This window comes from Somniosus microcephalus, chromosome 7 (assembly GCF_052327205.1).
Source record: "Somniosus microcephalus isolate GS21.2 chromosome 7, FLI_Smic_1.0, whole genome shotgun sequence".
NCBI lineage: Eukaryota > Metazoa > Chordata > Chondrichthyes > Squaliformes > Somniosidae > Somniosus > Somniosus microcephalus.
The window spans coordinates 251,267,078-251,287,007 of record NC_140993.1 but is presented as its reverse complement, the minus strand read 5'-3'; the positions used below and the strand labels follow the sequence as shown (position 1 = coordinate 251,287,007).

General features: G+C 42.3%; 1 protein-coding gene across 3 annotated transcripts in view; it reads left to right on the top strand.

Annotated features, from left to right (window-relative positions):
• slc35b3 (solute carrier family 35 member B3) overlaps window positions 1-19,930 on the top strand; it is a 60,358-nt gene that overhangs the window by 29,482 nt on the left and 10,946 nt on the right. For all 3 annotated transcript variants that reach the window (XM_085993610.1, XM_085993611.1, XM_085993609.1), the window contains 2 exons: window positions 12,380-12,472; window positions 18,468-18,579. In XM_085993610.1, coding sequence (XP_085849736.1) covers window positions 12,380-12,472; window positions 18,468-18,579 — 205 coding nt within the window. The remainder of the gene's footprint in view (window positions 1-12,379; window positions 12,473-18,467; window positions 18,580-19,930) is intronic.

The following is a 19,930-nucleotide window of genomic DNA, read 5'->3' as shown; positions in this document are numbered from 1 at the left end:
TGTGTGAGGCTCCAACTTTCTGCAGCTGCTCCTAAGGCTTCAAATCGTTCCCCCAAGCCTTGATCAACAAGGTCCTGCAGCCTGCAAATGCTGCCTCTTTAAATCTCTTCAGCCCTCAGCGACCTGCTGCTGCAAGCAAGCAAGCCAGCTGTTTTCATGCCAGCTCTCATCGGCGGGGTTCCCCGCAGGCGGGTTTCAGGTGGGGAAAGCCCCAAAGTCACAACGGCACGGGAAAATCGTTCTTAACAAGGTGATCATTGGTGATTAGTGCTCCAACGAGCAGTCCCGCCAGCGGAGGGCGGGACTGAAGCGGGGCACGTGGAAACGGCGGTCCGAAAGTCGGACGGGGCGGGGAATCAGGCGGGGGGGGTCCCGACCCGCTTTTTCCGCGATTTTCGGACCACGGCCGCATGAAAAGCCGCCCGACAGCTGCCCGAAAATCGGGGCCCTAGTGTCAGCTAAACATCTCTGAAGAGAAGCGACAGCTGTCTCATGCACCATTTTGGGGCATTAAAACACCCATTTCGCTTGTATTTAAAAAGTTCTTTCTATTCAGTTGAAATATATTTGAAATTTTGGTTAGCTTTTGGGGACTGTAGCAGCACTTTTGCAATAATAAAATCAATATTTTACTGATATTATAGGATATAAACATTCATAGTTTTGAAATTAGCAAAGGCATTTGGAGCCAGAGGTTTGAACAAATAATCAGTGGGTACTAATGGAACACCCTACTTAGCTGATTTTGGTGGCAAAGTTCCCCTTGGAAATTTATCAGGTAGTAGAATGATACCTGGAAACAAAGTCAACATGTTTGTTTGTTGGGGACAGAGATTACATGTTCCGACAGTCAGAAATAGGTTGCCAGTGCTATTAAAGAAAAAACACAATTATGCTCTACCTGGAAGGGTTGATTGTACTTGAGGAAGCATATAACACTTTCTGGGTATTCCAGAGATTTGCAGACTGTTATCTTTAAGTATAGCTCCAAGTTGGTACTAAGGTGATCAGATCTTATTGAGACCCAGTAACAGCAGAGCAGCATTTAAAGATTATCCAAAGGCAGCTGTCGCCTTTTTTGAGGAGTGGGACCAATGTAGATGTCGGACATACAAATTGGCCAGAAAAAGCAATAATCCTGAGGATTGGGAGCAGTTCAGGATTCAACAAAGGAGGACAAAGGGATTAATTAAGAAAGGGAAAATAGAATATGAGAGTAAGCTTGCAGGGAACATAAAAACTGACTGTAAAAGCTTTTATAGATATGTGAAGAGAAAAAGATTGGTGAAGTCAAGCGCAGGTCCCTTGCAGTCAGAATCGGGGGAATTTATAATGGGGAACAAAGAAATGGCAGACCAACTAAATACATATTTTGGTTCTGTCTTCACAAAGGAGGACACAAATAACCTCCCAGAAATACCGGGGAACATAGGGTCTGATGAAAGGGTGGAACTGAAAGAAATCAGTATTTGTAGGGAAATGGTGTTAGGAAAATTGATGGGACTGAAGGCCGATAAATCCCCAGGGCCTGATAATCTACATCCCAGGGTACTTAAGGAAGTGGCCCTAGAAATAGTAGATGCATTGCTGGTCATCTTCCAGAACTCGATAGACTCTGGAACAGTACCCATGGATTGAAGGGTAGCTAATGTTACCCCACTATTCAAAAAAGGTGGCAGAGAAAAAGCGGGGAATTATAGACCAGTAAGCCTGACATCGGTAGTGGGGAAAATGCTAGAGTCCATTATAAAAGATGTAATAGCAGTGCACTTGGAAAGCAGTGACAGGATCGGACAAAGTCAACATGGATTTACAAAAGGTAAATCATGCTTGACTAATCTACTGGAATTTTTTGAGGATGTAACTGGTAAAATAGATAAGGGAGAACCAGTGGATGTGGTGTATTTGGACTTTCAGAAGGCTTTCGATAAGGTCCCGCATAAGAGATTAGCGTGCAAAATTAAGGCACATGGGATTGGGGGCAAGGTATTGACTTGGATAGAGAACTGGTTGGCGGACAGAAAGCAAAGAGTTGGAATAAACGGGTCGTTTTCCGAGTGGCAGGCAGTAACTAGTGGGATACCGCAAGGATCGGTCCTAGGACCCCAGCTGTTCACAATATATATTAATGATCTGGACGAGGGAATTTGATGTAATATCTCCAAATTTGCAGACGACACAAAGCTGGGTGGGAGGGTATGCTGCAAGGAGGATGTCATGAAACTCCAGTATGATTTGGACAGGTTAGGTGATTGGGCAGAAACATGGCAAATGCACTATAATGTGGATAAATGTGAGGTTATCCACTTTGGTGGCAAAAACAGGAAGGCACATTATTATTTGAATGGCAATAGATTGGGAGAAGGGGAAGTGCAAAGAGACCTGGGTGTTCTTGTGCACCAGTCGCTGAAGGTAAGCATGCAGGTGCAGCAGGCGGTTAAGAAGGCAAATGGTATGTTGGCCTTCGTAGCAAGAGGGTTCGAGTACAGGAACAAGGATGTCTTGCTACAGTTGTACAGGGCCTTGGTGAGACCGCACCTTGAGTATTGTGTGCAGTTTTGGTCGCCTTATCTGAGGAAGGACGTTCTTGCCATGGAAGGAGTGCAGCGAAGATTCACCAGGCTGATACCTGGGATGGCAGGAATGACGTATGAGGAGAGATTGTGTCGATTGGGCTTTTACTCACTGGAGTTTAGAAGATTGAGAGGGGATCTCATCGAAACCTATAAAATTCTGTCAGGCCTGGACAGACTAGATGCTGGAATGATGTTCCCGATGGTCGGGGAGTCCAGAACCAGGGGTCGGGGAGTCCAGAACCAGGGGTCATAGTCTAAGGATAAGGGGTAAGCCATTTAGGACTGAAATGAGGAGGAATTTCTTCACCCAGAGAGTGGTGAACCTGTGGAATTCTCTGCCACAGAGGGCGGTGGAGGCCAGTTCATTAAATATATTCAAGAAAGAGTTGGATATATTTCTTGAGGCTAAAGGGATCAAGGAATATGGGGAGAAGGCAGGGACAGGGTACTGAATTTGAATGATCAGACATGATCTCATTGAATGGCGGAGCAGGCTCGAAGGGCCGAATGGCCTACTCCTGCTCCTATCTTCTATGTTTCTATGTTAAAAGAATCTATAGTGTCGAAGTGAAATAATGTCACACTAGTCTGTCTGGTACCAGATAATTCTCTCTGAAATGTACGTATTAAGGCATAGGCCCTGGAGAATTGGCATGAATGTCATGGCGCATCTACATTGTACAGCACAAAAGAGGAAATTATGGCGTAAGTGACTTGCGCCATTAATGACACCACGCCATAATTTCCTGGAGCTTTTGCACCGCTCCACCATTACTCTTGCTGAAACAATGAGAAATGAATTATCCTAGCTCTACCCTATTTAAATTAATGGCAATCACAAATTTCCTGCTACTTTTATCACCGCTGCCACTTGGACTGAAAAATAAAGGTCTAGGTGGACCTTACACAATTACAAATCCACATGAAAATTGCCAAAGCTGGGAGTTTGAGGCATTTTTTCTTTTCTGTTTTATTAAAAATCTTTGACGAACCCCTGGAATCCCACAAAATGAAACCTTACTATAGAGGCAATGGGACAAGATCCAGTGCTTACTCCATACCAATACAAAATTACTTTAATGCTCCTGTGAAGCATCTTGGGATGTTTTATTACCTTTAACGGTGCTATATAAATGCAAGCTGTTGTTGAATAGTATCAAATGATAACAATAAAATCATTTCTTTCACCAAAATCAGAACACATCACTTGTTATTGATTGTGCTCGGTCTCAAAGTCTAATTTATGTTAATTCAGAGTCTGCAAGGTTTATTGGTAAATTTGTCTGGGTCTGGAAGACTGAATAGAGCAAACATGTGCAATCAAGGAAAATTGGGGTGGTGGGGGGGAACAGAAAATGCAGCCAGTCAGTAAGCTTCAGACTATGGCTCCAAGTCCTTAAGCATTGTGTCAGTCCGAGATTCCATTAATAAGAACACAGGCAGTATGATACAGCTCGGGTCTATTTCGCCAGCGTATAATTTGAACATACTCCTATAGGTTCGTTTGCCTGCCTACCTGGGCATTCCGATCTAACGCCGACACAATTTCCAGAACCAACATCGAAAAATAGAATATTCCACTAATACTAGAATATTCCACTGTATGCTGCCAGTTAAGCAAATTTGTTTCCAAGTTCTGTATTCGTTCAATGTAAATTTGTGTACCTGAAGGAAAAATATTGCAGGGCTACGGGGAAAGGGCGGGGGAGTGGGACTAGCTGAAGTACTCTTGCAGAGAGCCGGCATGGGCTCAACAGGCCGAATGGCCTCCTTCTGTGCTGTAACCATTCTAGGATTCTATATACATTCAGAAAATGGTCAGTGTAGGATGTACTATTCATTTATTGTGATTTAACTATTAATAAATTACACTTTTATGTTGTCACATACAAATATTCTGGTATTGCTAACATAGCTTGCGATTTCCTGTGATGCAGAAAACTTTGCTTCGGATGTAGGAGACGTTGGCCATCTGCTGTCCAACTTCTGATTTGCCGCTATGCCCGTATCAAATTACAAAACCAGGAAATTTCAGAGTAAGTTCGCAACGGCGAGATCATCATGTAAAACAACAAAATTTATGGCATACATCGCCGCTCTCGCTATTGCAGGAAATTCTGGGCCAACATCTTTGCATTGGTTGCCTCCATTCTGCCCAGCTTCCCTTGCAATATCGTGTGCATGGTGACCAGAACATTGTGCACCTGGTGGTCCACTTCCGTTTGAAGGCAGACTCGCTGATCTCTGTACCTACCATTCTCCGTTTGAATCTCTAGTCTGGGGCATCTGCAACCCCACACTGACCTCTTTGAACCACCTTAAGCTAATGCAGTGTTGTCCAATAGAAATTGCTGGCTAGCCACATATGACAGTATCATGTTAGCCACATGCATTAATTTTAGTAGAAAATCTCCTTACTCACACAATGCAGTAATTGTACTTCACATGTGTATATTAAATTAACAATCATGTACCACCATTCAGTAAAGGACTCCCAACAATCAAAAAACACCCGCACTTCTGCTTTTCGTTTTGCCATTAACCAACAAATGCGCAAAATGGTTAAAGTACACATGCATACGCCATGCGATTATGTGTATTGAGATCACACGCTGAAGCCACGCAAGTACACATAGATTCATAATTTTTTGTTTAATCTTCATAAAAGACAACTGCCTAGGGGTTAAGTGGAAGTCCGATGGTGTCCATGGACTGTGAATTGTGGGATGTCGTTTGTGGTATCGTCATCAGAATGATACAAGGATGAGGGACTTCAGTTATGTGGAGAGACCCGAGAAGCTGGGATTGTTCTTCTTGGAGCAGAGAATGTTATGGGGAGATTCAATAGAGGTGTTCAAAATTATAAGGGGTTTTGATAGAGTAAATAAGGAGAAACTGTTTCCACTGGCAGGAGGGTTGGTAACCAGAGCAATGTTCCCGTTAATTTATTTTCTGGGTGCGCAACCCCTTTAAGGGGCTGTGCGGCCCATTCAAGATAACGCATATGTTCAGTTTTTAACCATTGAAAAGCCAGCTGCGCGGGCGGTCCAGAGAGCTTAAAGGGAACATTGAACCAGAGGGCATAGATTTAAGATAATTGACAAACGAACCAGAGGAGGGGTGAGGAGAATTTTTTTTACACGGCAAGTTGTTATGATCTGGAATGCACTGCCTGAAAGGGTGGCAGCAAATTCGGTAGTAATTTTCAAAAGGGAATTGGAGATATACTTGAAAAGGAAAACATTTCAGAGCTATGGGGAAAGAATAGGGGAGTGGGACTAATTAGGTTTCTGTTTCAAAAAGCCGGCATAGGCGCAATGGGCTGATTGGCCCCCTTCTCTGCTGTATGATTCTATGTTTAGCTTAACTGCACTGTTTTATAAGACCCTTGTTTGTTTTCTAAAGTTTGTGATGTTCAAAATAAAGCTGGATTCACTGACTTTCTCCAAATTTACCAGGGTTTTTGGGGTCCAATTTTTCCACTGACTTTTTTGCACCGAACATAAAACTTGGGGGGAAAAAAGCTTTTAAATTGGCAATAAAAACTGACTTTAACAATCCTTATCATTTACAGTAGTCCGGAATCTGATGGTCCAGTTTGTTCAGTGGAAAGAACAGGGGTAGGAAAAAATGTGGTTACTGTACATGTATCGCATGAGAGCCCAAAGTATTACTTGTGTGTACTTGCTGCACGGCAAATAATAATCCATGTAGAGCACCAGCATCACAGACTACGTATCTTGTATGGTAAGATTAGAATTCCACTTGCTGGAATCACTGGCACACACACTAGTTTAAGCTTCTGTCACCCTTCTAGATATTCCAGACCAAACAATTCTTCAATAGCTTCTTCAGATGCTGTCAAAACTTTGATCTTGTGTGCCTCAGCAGCTTGTAGTCTTGAGTTCCTCTTGATTTTTGAAAATTGGGTTATACTTGATTTTTGTGATCTCACTACTTACACACACAGGGTGATCACTCAGATCTGCTTTCTTACTTATGGATTGGAGAGTTGCAGCCATGTTCTACAAAGCATGGTGATGACCTGGCTGATGATCTCTGCTTTCTTTCATGTAGATTGGAGGTTGTGCAGCAAAGACAAGTATTGCTTCCCCAGTAACTCTTCATCACTGCACCAGTAAAACATGCCTTTTCTGGTAGATTTTGTGTCTGTCTCTATTTCTGTACAAATAGAGCCAGACTGTTTAATGGAAAGCTCGCTTATAGAGGTCAAGCGGCTCATTTGCTTTATGGTAACCTATGGGCAGTATGAGATGCTGAGGGAAAACTTCAGTATTCCTAACAATATTGTAAATTCATCATATTTGCTGACAAATGGGTATTTTAGAGACCCAGATTTCTATGTGCATTTTCACTCCCAACTATGACCTAAGACCTTCAGAAGTCATTTGTGGTTTTGCCACTCATAAATAGCCTTTCTTACTTATTAAAAACCTGTATTCCATAGTCACAAGAGAGTAGTTGCTCCTTGAACTCGCTTTTATAAATGTTACTACTTGTTTCAAACAAAGCAGTAAGTGGTAGAAATGAAATACTGAGAAAGAGAACTTTTTTATTTAAACTGACCACACACTAAAAGAGGAACGCTTGTAGCTTGGTAATATGACAAAGGAAGCACAAGTTTAAAGCTAGTTAGAATTAGACAATTAATTTTTCATGACCCATTTTAGTAGAATACAGGAAACTTTTTTTATCCAGGACCGGCGTGGTGCCGGTTGATCAAAAAGTCTGGATTACAGAGAGGTATACTTACTAAGGTACGAGAGCCCCGTACACGGCCACAGATCCAGGCGTCCCTGTTGCATGGCAACAGGTGCAGGAACCCCGGCTACATGGCCACAGATCCAGGAACCCCGGTTACACGGCCACTAATATACAGTAAAACTTACCTGAACCTACTCCTGAATTTTGCCGGTAAAAAGAGAGTTTCCTGTATTAACATTTTTGCACATTTCATTTGAGTTTACTGATTTCACTAAAAGGAGATAGCCTCAATGTCCCTAATGCAGTGTATTGTATTTTTGTATAATTTATATGCCCACATAAATCTAGTCTGTTTTATTAATGTAAAACCTGAGGGCATGGGGTTGGCAAGTGTAATAGAGACCTTTTTACCATCTTACCATCTACAAATAAGAGATTCAGCACGTTTATAAAATTAAATGGGTACAAATGGACCCTGAAATTATGCCAGGGGTTAATAATATACGAATGCTTCAATTTGTTTGAAATCCTTGTCTATGATGTTTTAGCAGAGGCATTAACCGATCTAAAATAAATGGATAATGCCTCCAAAAATATTAAAGGAATTTCAGATGTACACAGTAATTTAGCAAATTTAGTGTATTTTATGTATTTTAGTATCTTGCCATGTGCTTTCAGATTTTTTTTTAAACTTTTTTTTAAAAAAGTAAGGAATCCAAGAATCAAGTCAGCTTATAGTAACTGGCGCTTCTGTGCAATTTGTTTCAGCAAGGCCTGGATGCCAAATGATTGAAGTTTTTGTGTTTACATTATGGCATGTATTTCCTTTTGTCATACTAAGTTCAGGATAACTTATTCTTGTATCTACTCAAAGTCCATGACTAGTCATATGTATGCTAGATGTAAAATAAGTCTTTGATATTATTGCATTGAACTCAGTTTAATGATACCCAGTAGAACCGAAATATATAAAATAAGAAAGCATGCAGTAATTTATCCTACAGGTAAATTGAGTAGATCAATGTTGTCCAATTGAAATCACTGACTAGCCACAAGTGTGGCTATGGCAACACTGTTTTAGCCACCTGTACTAATTTTAGAGCACACACCTTACAATACAGGTAAATGTACTTCACATGTATATTTACTTGGCAAACATTACCACCATTCAGTGCAAAAGTTTGTAGGCTTTCTCTTTCACCAAAGTTTGGAACTCTGGCATGAATTTATCAGACACTGAATATATTAGTGCAGCTTCTAGGCTTTTGTCTAGCAGTTGCAGGCAGTACTTTGGGGGAAAAATTGGCGCTAACATCGCCGGGGCGCTCAAAGTTGGCACTCCCGCACCCGAAATTGAATGGTAGCGCCCCAAGCAGGAGACGGGGGTGCTACTGGAAGCACTCCCCCCTCCCTCTTGGGGCGCTCCAGTTCAATATTGCAGCGCCACGGTACGGCAGGCCTCCCTCCCCTTATTAAAGGAGTGCCAGGCTGACGAATCACAGCCGGCACCCCGCGCGGGGAGGGCAGAGGGGGCAAGTGTTGGCAGGCGGGTCGCAAAAAAATGGCTGCCTGGCACCTCCCCTTTAAATATCGCTGCCCCGGCCGCATGTACGCCCCCCTGACCCTGTCGGACATGGCGTCTGGCGGCACATCAGGGGGCGCGGCCCAAGTTTGCAGCCGGGGCGCTCCGTATGGCGATGACATCATCGCCACAAGGCGCTACCACCGCCGCTAACCTCCCACTGAATTTCGCGGGAGGCGTTAGCAACGCCACGCCCGGATGCTAGTTGCTTTGCACCCCGTTAGCACCCCAACGGGAGGCACAAAGCAACCGAATTTTGACCCCTTTGACTTTATCAGAGTGTTTGCTGTGAATGTGGACTCGTACGAGACACACCAGACCCGCCCTGCTCTCCATCTAGGACGCGTTTGGATTCTGCCTGCCCTTTGCCAATGATGTGCCCTGTTGGAGCTCCTCATTATTGGTTGGGCTGGCTTTCTTCCGCTGGCCTGGAATGGTTATTGTGATTGGTCGAGCTGATCACAATGACGGCTTCCCTCTCCATACAATGTTGCTGGTGTTTCCATGGTGCTGAAGTCTGGCGTTTTCACCATGTTGCACACATTTTAGCAGAAAACCAGTAAGCAGTAACCAAGGAAGTAAAGCATACACAACCATAAAAAACACTCGCACACTCTGCTTTCGTCTTGCTATTTTACCAACAAATGCACAAAAAGGTTAACGTACACATGCATATGCCCTGCGAATGTGAGTATTGAGATCATGGGCCCAACGACTGTGTCAATTACTCCTTTTTTAATTACTAATCAAAAATGCAAGTAGCCACATCTAGATTCCCAACGTGTGACTAGTGACAGTATTGGACAACACTGGAGTAGATTGCCAGAATATGTGTTTTATGTTACAGCCAGTATTATTGATCGTTACCCAGATTGGCCTATCATTCCCATTGTTCCTGCAAGAAATATGCAGTTGTACAAAAAATGGACTGGTGCGTAGAAATTATGGGGGAAAAACAGAAATTGCCAAAATATACAGCAAGTCAACATGAGAAAAGACAGGTTAAATCAGGTTAAAAGCCTTTGTCATGTTTCACAGTATTATAATGCAGCCCGTGTCTAGTAAATGGTGACCTGTAATAATGTGCAGTGAGTTAGGCTGACTAGCTAGGAGTACATAGTACAATCATGCAAAAAAAAAAGTCTTGAACAAAATGAATATCTGAAGTGCACAATTCAGCTTTATGATAATGCCTTTGAAAACTACTGGATTGATATGCTTCACCAGCCTGTGCTTTCTGGATTAGCCAGTATGAAACATACCAACAAATACTATTAGAAATATGGTAGATTCTATCTTATCTACTACTGTGGTTGAGAGTAATAATGAGGCGATGAAAATACAATTTAACTAATTTTCCACTCCCAGTAATTTTCAAAAAGTATTTTATTAACAAGCTCTGTTAATTGTTCAGTAATGCAAATACAGTATAAGGATTTCTTTTTGTACCTTTTTTGTAAAATATTTTAGTCCTTTTGGTGTTTGAACAGTTTGTATCAATTGTTTTGTTTCCTCTTTCTCCCTTGCCTCCATTAGTTGTATTAATTTCCCAAAAGGGAAAATTGCTGCTATCCCCAGACTAGAGTTAATATTTTTGTGTGGTAGCTCAATGATGTGGGTGGGTGGCTGCTGCTGCCTGCCTGTCCCCTGTACTGGGAAAGAGACGATACTATTTTGGACTCCACAGGAAGCACCGGGTTGAGTTTAACATTTGATGCATCTTTTAATGTTTAATGCCTTTGTTACTACAGGGTTATAGTCTATGAAACCCAGGCAGAGAGGACTTGCGAGAAGGAGGGAGGAGGACAGTAGCAGTATGTGTGTGTGTGTGTGCTAGGCCAATGTAGCAGAGTCTGGTCTCCAATCATCTTGGATCCCCTTGCCATTGGACCAAGACAGTGCTCTGTCAAGCCCGTGTGGTAGCTGGTGCGCAACGGCCACCCCACGTTAAAAGAATTCACGCACAGGCATCTTCCACCCTTTAAAATGAAGTTCGGGACCTGGAACGTCAGGACCCTCATGGACAACCCCAACAGTGACGGAGACTGTAGGTCCCGCATTGGACTCATCAGACACCTGAGAACTCATTTTTAGTGTGGAAGCAAGTCATCCTCGGTTCCGAGGGACTGCCTAAGAAGAAGAATGTTACTTTAGCTGCCCTTAGTTTACTGGTTATTTTGATGTGTGTAATTGCAGTCCTATTTTCTCGAAGAAAATCAGAGTATGTTATATTAATCAGCATTGCGTTCTTGCTGAATATCACTCTTCCAAGTGCTTAAAGAAAAGTTTGGTTTGTACAGCTTGGGAAATTCAGTTATTGAGTGTATGTAGCAAAACAAAAAGAAACTATACTTAAACCTGAGAACTAAACAATTCTGCAAAATGAAAGGAGGCACAACTTTATGTGAAATTGAGGAGCTCTTAAAAGAATGTCCATCGCTGAGTTTATTTTTAAATGATTGAATATGGTGTGATCACTTTTTTAAAAACAAATGGAAACAATCCCATTTTGTAAGTTTTGTTTCAATTCCAGTTGAGGACAGTCCAACCTGATTGATGATGGCCTTGCAAAAAAGTCAACCAGTCAGCTCTTCAGTATGTTGGACGGAATAGAAGTTCCTTCCACCACAGTTTGAGGCTAGACTACATTCTGAAAAGCTGCAGTGAACCACAAAAACAAGGCAGTGGCTCAAATGATGGCAGAAAATATGGCTGAGTCAAAGTAATAGAAATTTCCCTGGTCTATATCAGCAATTGCAGAAAACTGGCCAACAGTTCTCTAGATTTGCTTCCTGGTAATCTGTCCTTTCTGATAGTGATCTGCCTCCGGTTTCTTTTACATACCATTCCCCTTGCATTGTATAAAATCGGCATGGACTGGTTGGGCCGAATGGCCTGTTTCTGTGCTGGATATCCTATGTAATTTTTTTTTAGCCTGAGAATAATTCCACAAAAGATTTGAGAATATAAGGAGAGCCATATTTGAGGCTCTTCTGATCCCCACAAGCAGCTGACCATGCCTGTCTCTCTCCCTCTTCCTTCAGTGCATTTTGTTGGTCTTTTGCCTTCTATGAAAGATCTCGGGATGATTGAGGTTCCTCTGCATTAAAAAAGCAAATATAGGATAGATAATTGGTCGTATCCTATTATAGTGTATAGTGTGCAAACATGATCTAATGGTTAAGAGTCTATTTTATTTGGCAAACTTGTAAGAGGGATCAACAATTTGCTTTTTCAGGTACCTCTTGCCACTTAAGTGCTCCAGTGTTTTAATGTACTGTGGCTTAGAAAATAAGTCAGGTCAAAACCATATAATATGTTAAAACAATTCCAGATGTTTGCTATTTGGCACCTTTACTGCCTATTATTTATCACTTGCACCATTCTCTGGTTTATTATATCAGTATAAGTTTGTTTGCCAAACGCCTGCTTTCAATTTGAGCAGCTGCACATCCAGGGTTGATGATGTACATATTTTGTCTCTTCTTGCTCTTAGGTTTTATATTCCTATTCGATAGGTTTTCTGTATATATTAACGGGTTTGTTTTGTACCCGCGGACTGAGCCCTGCTTTTGCCTTTTGTTCAAAGGTAAGTGTGTTTAACTTTGTACTCTTACCTAATGTGTGCCTTTAAACCTGTTCACACTATGTTTAAAAAAAAAAGGATTTCAAGGTACAATATTTATGGTTATCCAAATGGGTATTAATAATTAAATGAGCTGAACTCAATCCATGATCCATTTAAAGGACTTTATGCCCAAAGCATTTATTTTATTTTGCCCCTATCTACAGTATAACCATTGAAATGGAGTATGGTTAATAAGGGCTTTTGTTTCATTAGGATTTGACTATGTTGCTCTATTTTGTCTATTATTATTGCTGTATAGAAACTTCCTACACTGATGCTTACTACGTTATGGATACCACTTTATTTGGCTTGACAAAGGGGAGTGCATAATATTGATGAATTAGTTTAATCCAATGAACAAATGATGCATTATTTTCCACTTTGTCGTCTTTCTAATTTTCTCACCTTCGCTCCGGAGGATACTGATTTGTGCTGGGAATAAGGTTCCATAGATACTGGCAGGTACATTGCCCAAATGGCCATTTTACATATATGAACCGAGATGTTGTGTTAAAAGGATCTTCAGTTGGGAATAGGGCACCAAAGCTGATCCTAACCTCTGTCCTTGTGCACTTTCCAGAAGAAGTCACTGGATAGCAAATGCGAGCAGAAGCTGAAGCCCTAGATTAGATCAACTAATGCAGCACAGACTGGGAATTAAACAAAGATTTTCCTGCCTCTATGGCTTAGTGGGTAAATGTGATATTGATCCATCGAGGGGAACTCTCGCACGATATTGAATATATTCAAGGCTGAGACAGACAGATTTTTGAGCAACAGGGGAGTCGAGGGTTATGGGGAACAAGCAGGAAAGTGGAATTGAGGCCAAAATTGGATCAGCCATGATCTCATTAAATGGCGGAGTAGGCTCGAGGGGCTGAATGGCCTGCTCCTGCTCCTATTTCTTATGTTCTTATATATTTATGGACCCACCGAGTGGGATTGACTTTGGTTTTGGTACAAATTTAAGCTAAATTCAGGCTACCAAAGATTGGTCACACAAGACTATTAAAGGTGCAAAGAAATATTTTCGTGTGGGCTAGATTTGAACTCTGGCCAAGCAGTGAGTAAAGTTACTACATAGTTCCTCAGTGGTGGTTTTTCTGTAGGAAAGTCTTTTTTTGTTGTTGTTGAATCTGCAACTATTGTTCTACAGTTTGGTACACTTCTCTCATTCTTTGAGAGATGTACATGTTTTGAAAGACTTACAGTCCTTCATTGAACAGTAGTAAAACTATTATAACATGTTTCCTGGTACACAGAATTATACATTATAAGAATTCAATATTGGGCCAGTAATTCCGGTCCCAACGCGTGAGTACGGACGGTGTACTCATGCGTGGGCCCGTTGGAAGTGCCGGATTTCAGCATGCACAGCGCATGCGCGGGAAACCGGCATTTCCTCCAAGGGGTTCAGAGGTCCAACGCGTGCGCGCAGGACTCTGCGCGCACGTGTTGAACTTCCTTCTTTTTGACAGGTTTGCCCGTGTGCGAGGGCCTGAACTTTTTAGACATATAAAAAGGAGGCGTAAGGATTTGATTCTTGAAGGTAAGTGATCTATTATTTAAATTATAACATTTTTTCCACAGCTTTATTGTTTTTAAGGACTTTACAGTAAGGTAAGTTTATTTTTAGACCCGATTTCTTAAAAAATTACTTTTTTCAAAAATGTGATTAATTGTTTAAAATAGTTTTTTAAAGTTATTTATAGTTTATTTAATTATTGGGATGTTTTTTAAAATTTTATTTAAAGTTAAACTAGTCTTTTGGGCGCCCGTACTTTTCATGAGTTTGACAGTTCTTACTATCAAACTCATGAATGAAGTTTCCCCTCCCCTGATTGGCTGCAGAGTGCTCACCTGATCCCAGCCAGCACATCGCACTAACTACGCCGCTGGATCAGGCAAGCACATCACGCCGACATCTGAACCGGGCCAGTGACAGGAATTCCAAGCAGACCCAGGCTTCAGATGTCGACGCGCCGGGTGAGTGCACATCGGGAGCTTGCACGCGCGACAAGCACCCGATCCTAATTTCTGGCCCAATAAGTATAATATTGAATTGTTAAAATAAGCAAAATTCCTTTTAAACAATTCTAAAACCACTAATGCAACTATTTGAAAGAGATCCTTGGCCCTTTTGAGGGCTGAGGTAATATTTCTGCAGCAAGGTCAAAGTTGTAATTTTGGGATTTAAGAAATTGCCTACATTTCTTTATTCTGTTATATTTCCTTTAGAAATAGAAAATAATTTTGTAGAGGTTATGGGAAGGAAATGAGGTTTACAATTTTTGGCTCAATCCTTGGAGTGGTGAATGTTGAAGTGACTCACAATTCAAAGTACTTGTGAAAATTTCCATTTCTACAGCAGTAATATTTAAACCCACAGTTAAATCCGATTTGTGAACAAACAAAAAAAAGGACCGATAAAGACCAGCTGCTCCATTGAGCCTTCTGCATAACATCATCCTGTTATTTCATCTCTGCTTATCCACTCTTTTTGTAAATTCCTGCCTGTTTCATCATCATATAATGACGTAAAGTGACGCTATTATACCTTCCTCATCCTTTTCTATTCATTAGACTGGTGCAACACCACTCCATAATCTCGCCCATATAAATTAGATGTTTACAGTTGCTCAGTTGTGCTTTACTTTGTTAAAGTTATAGCCAGCAACTTTTAAACAGCTACAACTAAATGTGCATTTCTTGGACTATGTGAGTAGTTTTTTTTTTTGAATTTTTTTTTTCTTCTGCTTAACAGTTTGGGTTAAGATCTTCATACAGTAACTTTGGGTTTAGTTTAAATCATTGTACTCCCACCATACCCTTTCGCATAATGGGTGCCCCTGCAGGAATCTTTTATGTTACTTGGAGGGAGAAGAGGACAAGGAGTGGCACATGGATCCAAAACAAAGTAGGCTACATTACCTGTTGGGGTTCCTACCCATTGTTACCCTTCCAACCTCATCTGTTGACAATGGTGGGTTTATCCCAATCGTGAAACTTTTTTTAAAATTATTCGTTCCTGGGATGTGGGCGTCACTGGCAAGGCCAGCATTTATTGCCCATCCCTAATTGCGCTCGAGAAGGTGGTGGTGAGCTCCCTTCCAGAACCACTGCAGTCCGTGTGGTGAAGGTACTCCCATAGTGCTGTTAGGGAGGGAGTTCAAGGATTTTGACCCAGCGACGATGAAGGATTGGCGATATATTTCCAAGTCAGGATGGTGTTTGACTTGGAGGTTATGGTGTCCCCATGTGCCTGTTTCCCTTGCCCTTCTAGGTGGTAGAGGTAACGGGTTTGGGAGGTGCTGTTGAAGACGCCTTGGCGAGTTGCTGAAGTGCATCTTGTAGATGGCACACACTACAGCCACGGTGCGCTGGTGGTGAAGGGAGTGAATATTTAAGGTGGTGGATGAGGTGCCAATCAAGCGGGCTGCTTTGTGTTGGATGGTGTCGAGCTTCTCGAGTGTTGTTGGAGCTGCACTCATCCAGGCAAGTGGAGAGTATTCCATCACATTCCTTTCATGACTTGTGCCTTGCAGATGATGGAAAGGCTTTGGGGAGTCGGAAGGTGAGACACTCGCTGCAGAATACCCACCCTCTGATCTGCTGTTGTAGCCACAGTATTTATGTGGCTGGTCCAGTTAAGTTTCTGATCAGTGGTGCACCCCAGGATGTTGATGGTAGGGGATTCGGCGATGGTAATGCCGTTGAATGTCAAGGGACTGTGATTAGATGCTCTCTAGTTGGAGATAGCCATTGCCCGGCACTTGTGTGGTGCGAATGTTGCTTGCTACTTTATCAGCCAAGCCTGGATGTCGTCCAGGTCTTGCTGCATGCGGGCATGGACTGCTTCATTATCTGAGGAGTTGCGAATGGAACTGAACACTGTGCACTCATCAGTGGACATCCCCACTTCTGACCTTATGATAGAGGGGAGGTCATTGATGAAGCAGCTGAAGATGGTTGGGCCTAGGATACTGCCCTGAGGAACTCGTGTCTGAGAAATAATGCATATGAAGGCTTGGATTCACCAGGGAGGTGATGACATAGTTGTGCTGAGTGTTTCAAGATGACTTCAAGCCAAACTCTAGGCAGGCATCGTATGACCCTGCCAGTAGCTTTGAGTCACTTCAGACCTAAAACCTTTTGGATTTGGCTTTCTCCAGGCTGGTACAGGGGATTTTAACGTAAGATGCATGAAACAATTGACTGATAACACTATTGGCAAGAGAAAGCAACTTCACTTCTCTATGGATAAACAGCAATCTCATAAAAGAAACATGGGGAGTAATTTTAACCACAAAATACAGGTGGGATGTTAAAAATCCCAAACCTGAGCCCAAGCGCCCACTTCCAATTTTAACGGAGGTGGGGTAGGGGGTGCGTGCAACCAACCCACTCCCAGGAGTTGAGTTGGCCATTTAAATATAAAGAGGATGTGTGCGTTCTATTTGACCTGTCTTCTAGGTTTAATCCGGGCATCGGGAAACAAGGCAGCTAAAGCGAGGTGAGGGCTGCTTCATGGAAAAGTTAAGTGCCTATACAGCGCTGCTAGTGGGCCAGGAGCAAGAGTGCTTCTCTTTTTCCCCCCCCCCCCCCCCCCGCCCCACCAAGCTTACCTTCTTCCCTGCCCGCCATCAGTCTACCCCCCACCCCACCCCAGGATGGAGTTAAAACTCCACAGCGTGCAGGGAAACCGGAACTACTCCTCCCTGCTCCCAGAACCCGCCCCAGTCAATATCATGGCCATAGTTTTTCCAGATGGTTGGGTTCCCTAAACTTGGTGGGGAGGTCGTTGCACATTTGTAGCCCTATGTCCTCCACATACAATAGTGGAGCATTCACAATGACAGTCATTCTATCAGTGTCCAAGTACAGGAAGCTTTCTGGTATCCGGCACGGAAGGGACCGACGTGGTGCCGGTTCATCAACAATTCCGGACAACCGAACGCTATAGTAAAAGATACGGAGCTCAGAGCTCCGTATAAAGCAACAAACCCTGTTGCCAGCTTCAAAACAATCGGCACAAGCTGCAAGCGTCTCTGTAGCTTAGCAACAGCTTCAGCTACACCCTTGCACAGCAACAAATGGAGCAAAAAAAGTAACTAAAAGTAAAAAAAAGTTACCTGAACCGACTCCTGAATTTTGCCGGTGGATAGAGCGTTCCGGTTATTTAGGGGCCGGTTAATCGAAAGTTTCCTGTAGTCTGCAACTATCTGCGAATGGTCATCCGGAGAAGGAGGGCACTGAAAATCTTCCTCCCTTACTCCCCCCACCCTTTATCATCAATACTATTGTATTCAGCCCTGCTCTGAACTTTCCTCCTTCAGTTTACACACTCTTCCTGTTATATTGTCACTTTGTTAAATTCAAGACTTTTGCGCAGTTTCCTACTCTTTTCTGTGAAACTCCTTTCCTCAAAACTCAAACTTGGCATCAGCTAATTACTGAATTACCTGGTATACTGTTTTCAACTTAGGGTAAGGCATACTTGCAGTACATCACCAATCACCATTTTTTAAATATGACTGGCAGCTATAGATTTTTTTTTTTCTTTATGAAGGACGAGAACAAATAATTGGTGTTATTGACTTGGAACGTTTACTCTTTTAAAGGACACTACTTGTCCAAGTTTTTAATGCGACATTAAATAAATTTAAAACGGAGATAGACAGTTTCCTAGCTGATAAGGGAACTAGGGGTTACGGGGCGCGGGCAGGGAAGTGGACGTGAGTCTAGGTTTGGATCAGCCATGGTCCTATTGAATGGCGGAGCAGGCCCGAGGGGCCGTATGGCCTACTCCTGCTCCTACTTCTTATGTTCTTATGTTCTTAACTTCCTGAATGTGCAATGCAAATATGTTTTATAACATAGTGTGCAAAACACTGCTAATCTTTGTAGTTCTGGAGTCATTGATGAGCTATGATTTCTGTTTCTGTTTGTTTTGCAGCATCTTATGCAGACATATGGTTATGCATTTATGTTTTCATTGACTGGATATTTTGGAATCTCCTTTGTACTAGCTTTGATAAAGCTCTTCGGTGCACTTGTTGCTGTAACAGGTAATATAAACCTCACACATTGTTCATCACCACTAAGATTTGCTAAAATTGGAAAACGGATAAGTCCTTATTTCAATTTTAGAAAATATGATTGGAACCTTTGCCAACTAGGCTGTTGTAATCTTAAACAAAAACTTACTGAATAGAAATTTAAAAAAAAAAATCTTTTTTTATATTAAAAGTTATACATGGCATATAATGCACCCATTTTACAAAGTTGCACAAAATTTCCGTAGCAGCTAAAGCTAGATTCCAAGTTTCAACTGCCTTTTTTTAAAAAAAAGAAAGCTCATTTTCAGAGTAACTGTCATTCTTCACTCTCTGCATCCATTATAAACTGCAAGAATAGGCCAAAACGTTCTTGTATTCCACCATAGGAAAAAATCAAACAGCCTTCCTTTAAGATGTTATGGCAGTGAAATGATGGTGACTTGTCATGCGTGTGACCTTTCCCACTCTAGCACCGTATAAAAGACGTGTATTCTTGTTAATTTTTCACAAAGCTGGAAGATGATTTTCTACATGCATGTTTCTTAATTTTGTCTGTTCTTCGCAAAATGATTTAATCTCATCAAAATCTCTCCACCTACAGCCCCCAGTATGCTTAACAATATGTGCCTGATATGTGGCCCCTGCTGTGTTGCCAGCTGCTGATACCTGTTCATCAGTTTGACAACCTGTTCGACACTCCTGATGTTCTTGGTACTAGTTGGTTCTGACCAACCAAAGATAAAAGCAGCTTGTTATAAGCTGATGCCAATTATTCAATACCGCTTAGTACCACAAAAATAGACCAAGCCAAAATGTTGGTTACCAGGGCCATTGGGAGACTGTGACCCCTTTGTATCTTGTATGGGTACTGGCTCCACAATGAGAGACGGTTGGTCCCGATTACCACTAGTGGAGGCCAGTGATGCTGCTTGAAACCAAACCCTTTTATCGGCATGTAAATGAACATCTGAGAAGCCAGGAGAGTTAACTCATTGCTTTTAGATTCCCGCTATCTTCTGGCCATGTTGGAGGCTACTCATTTTTCTTCCTGTAACAACTGGGAGATAGAGTCATAATGGCACAGAAGGAGGCCATTCGGCCCATCGAGTCCGTGCCGGCTCTCTGTAGAGCAATCCAGTCAATCCCATTCCCCTGCTCTATCCCCGTAGCCCTGCAAGTTTATTTCCCTCAAGTGCCTATCCAGTCTCCCCTTGAAAACATTGAGCATTTCCATTTCCACCACTTCCGTCGGCAGCAAGTTCCAGGTCATCACCACTCGCTTTGTAGAAAAGTTTTTCCCTCACATCCCCCCCCTGTATCTCTTGCCCAAAACCTTAAATCTGTGTCCCCTAGTCCTTGT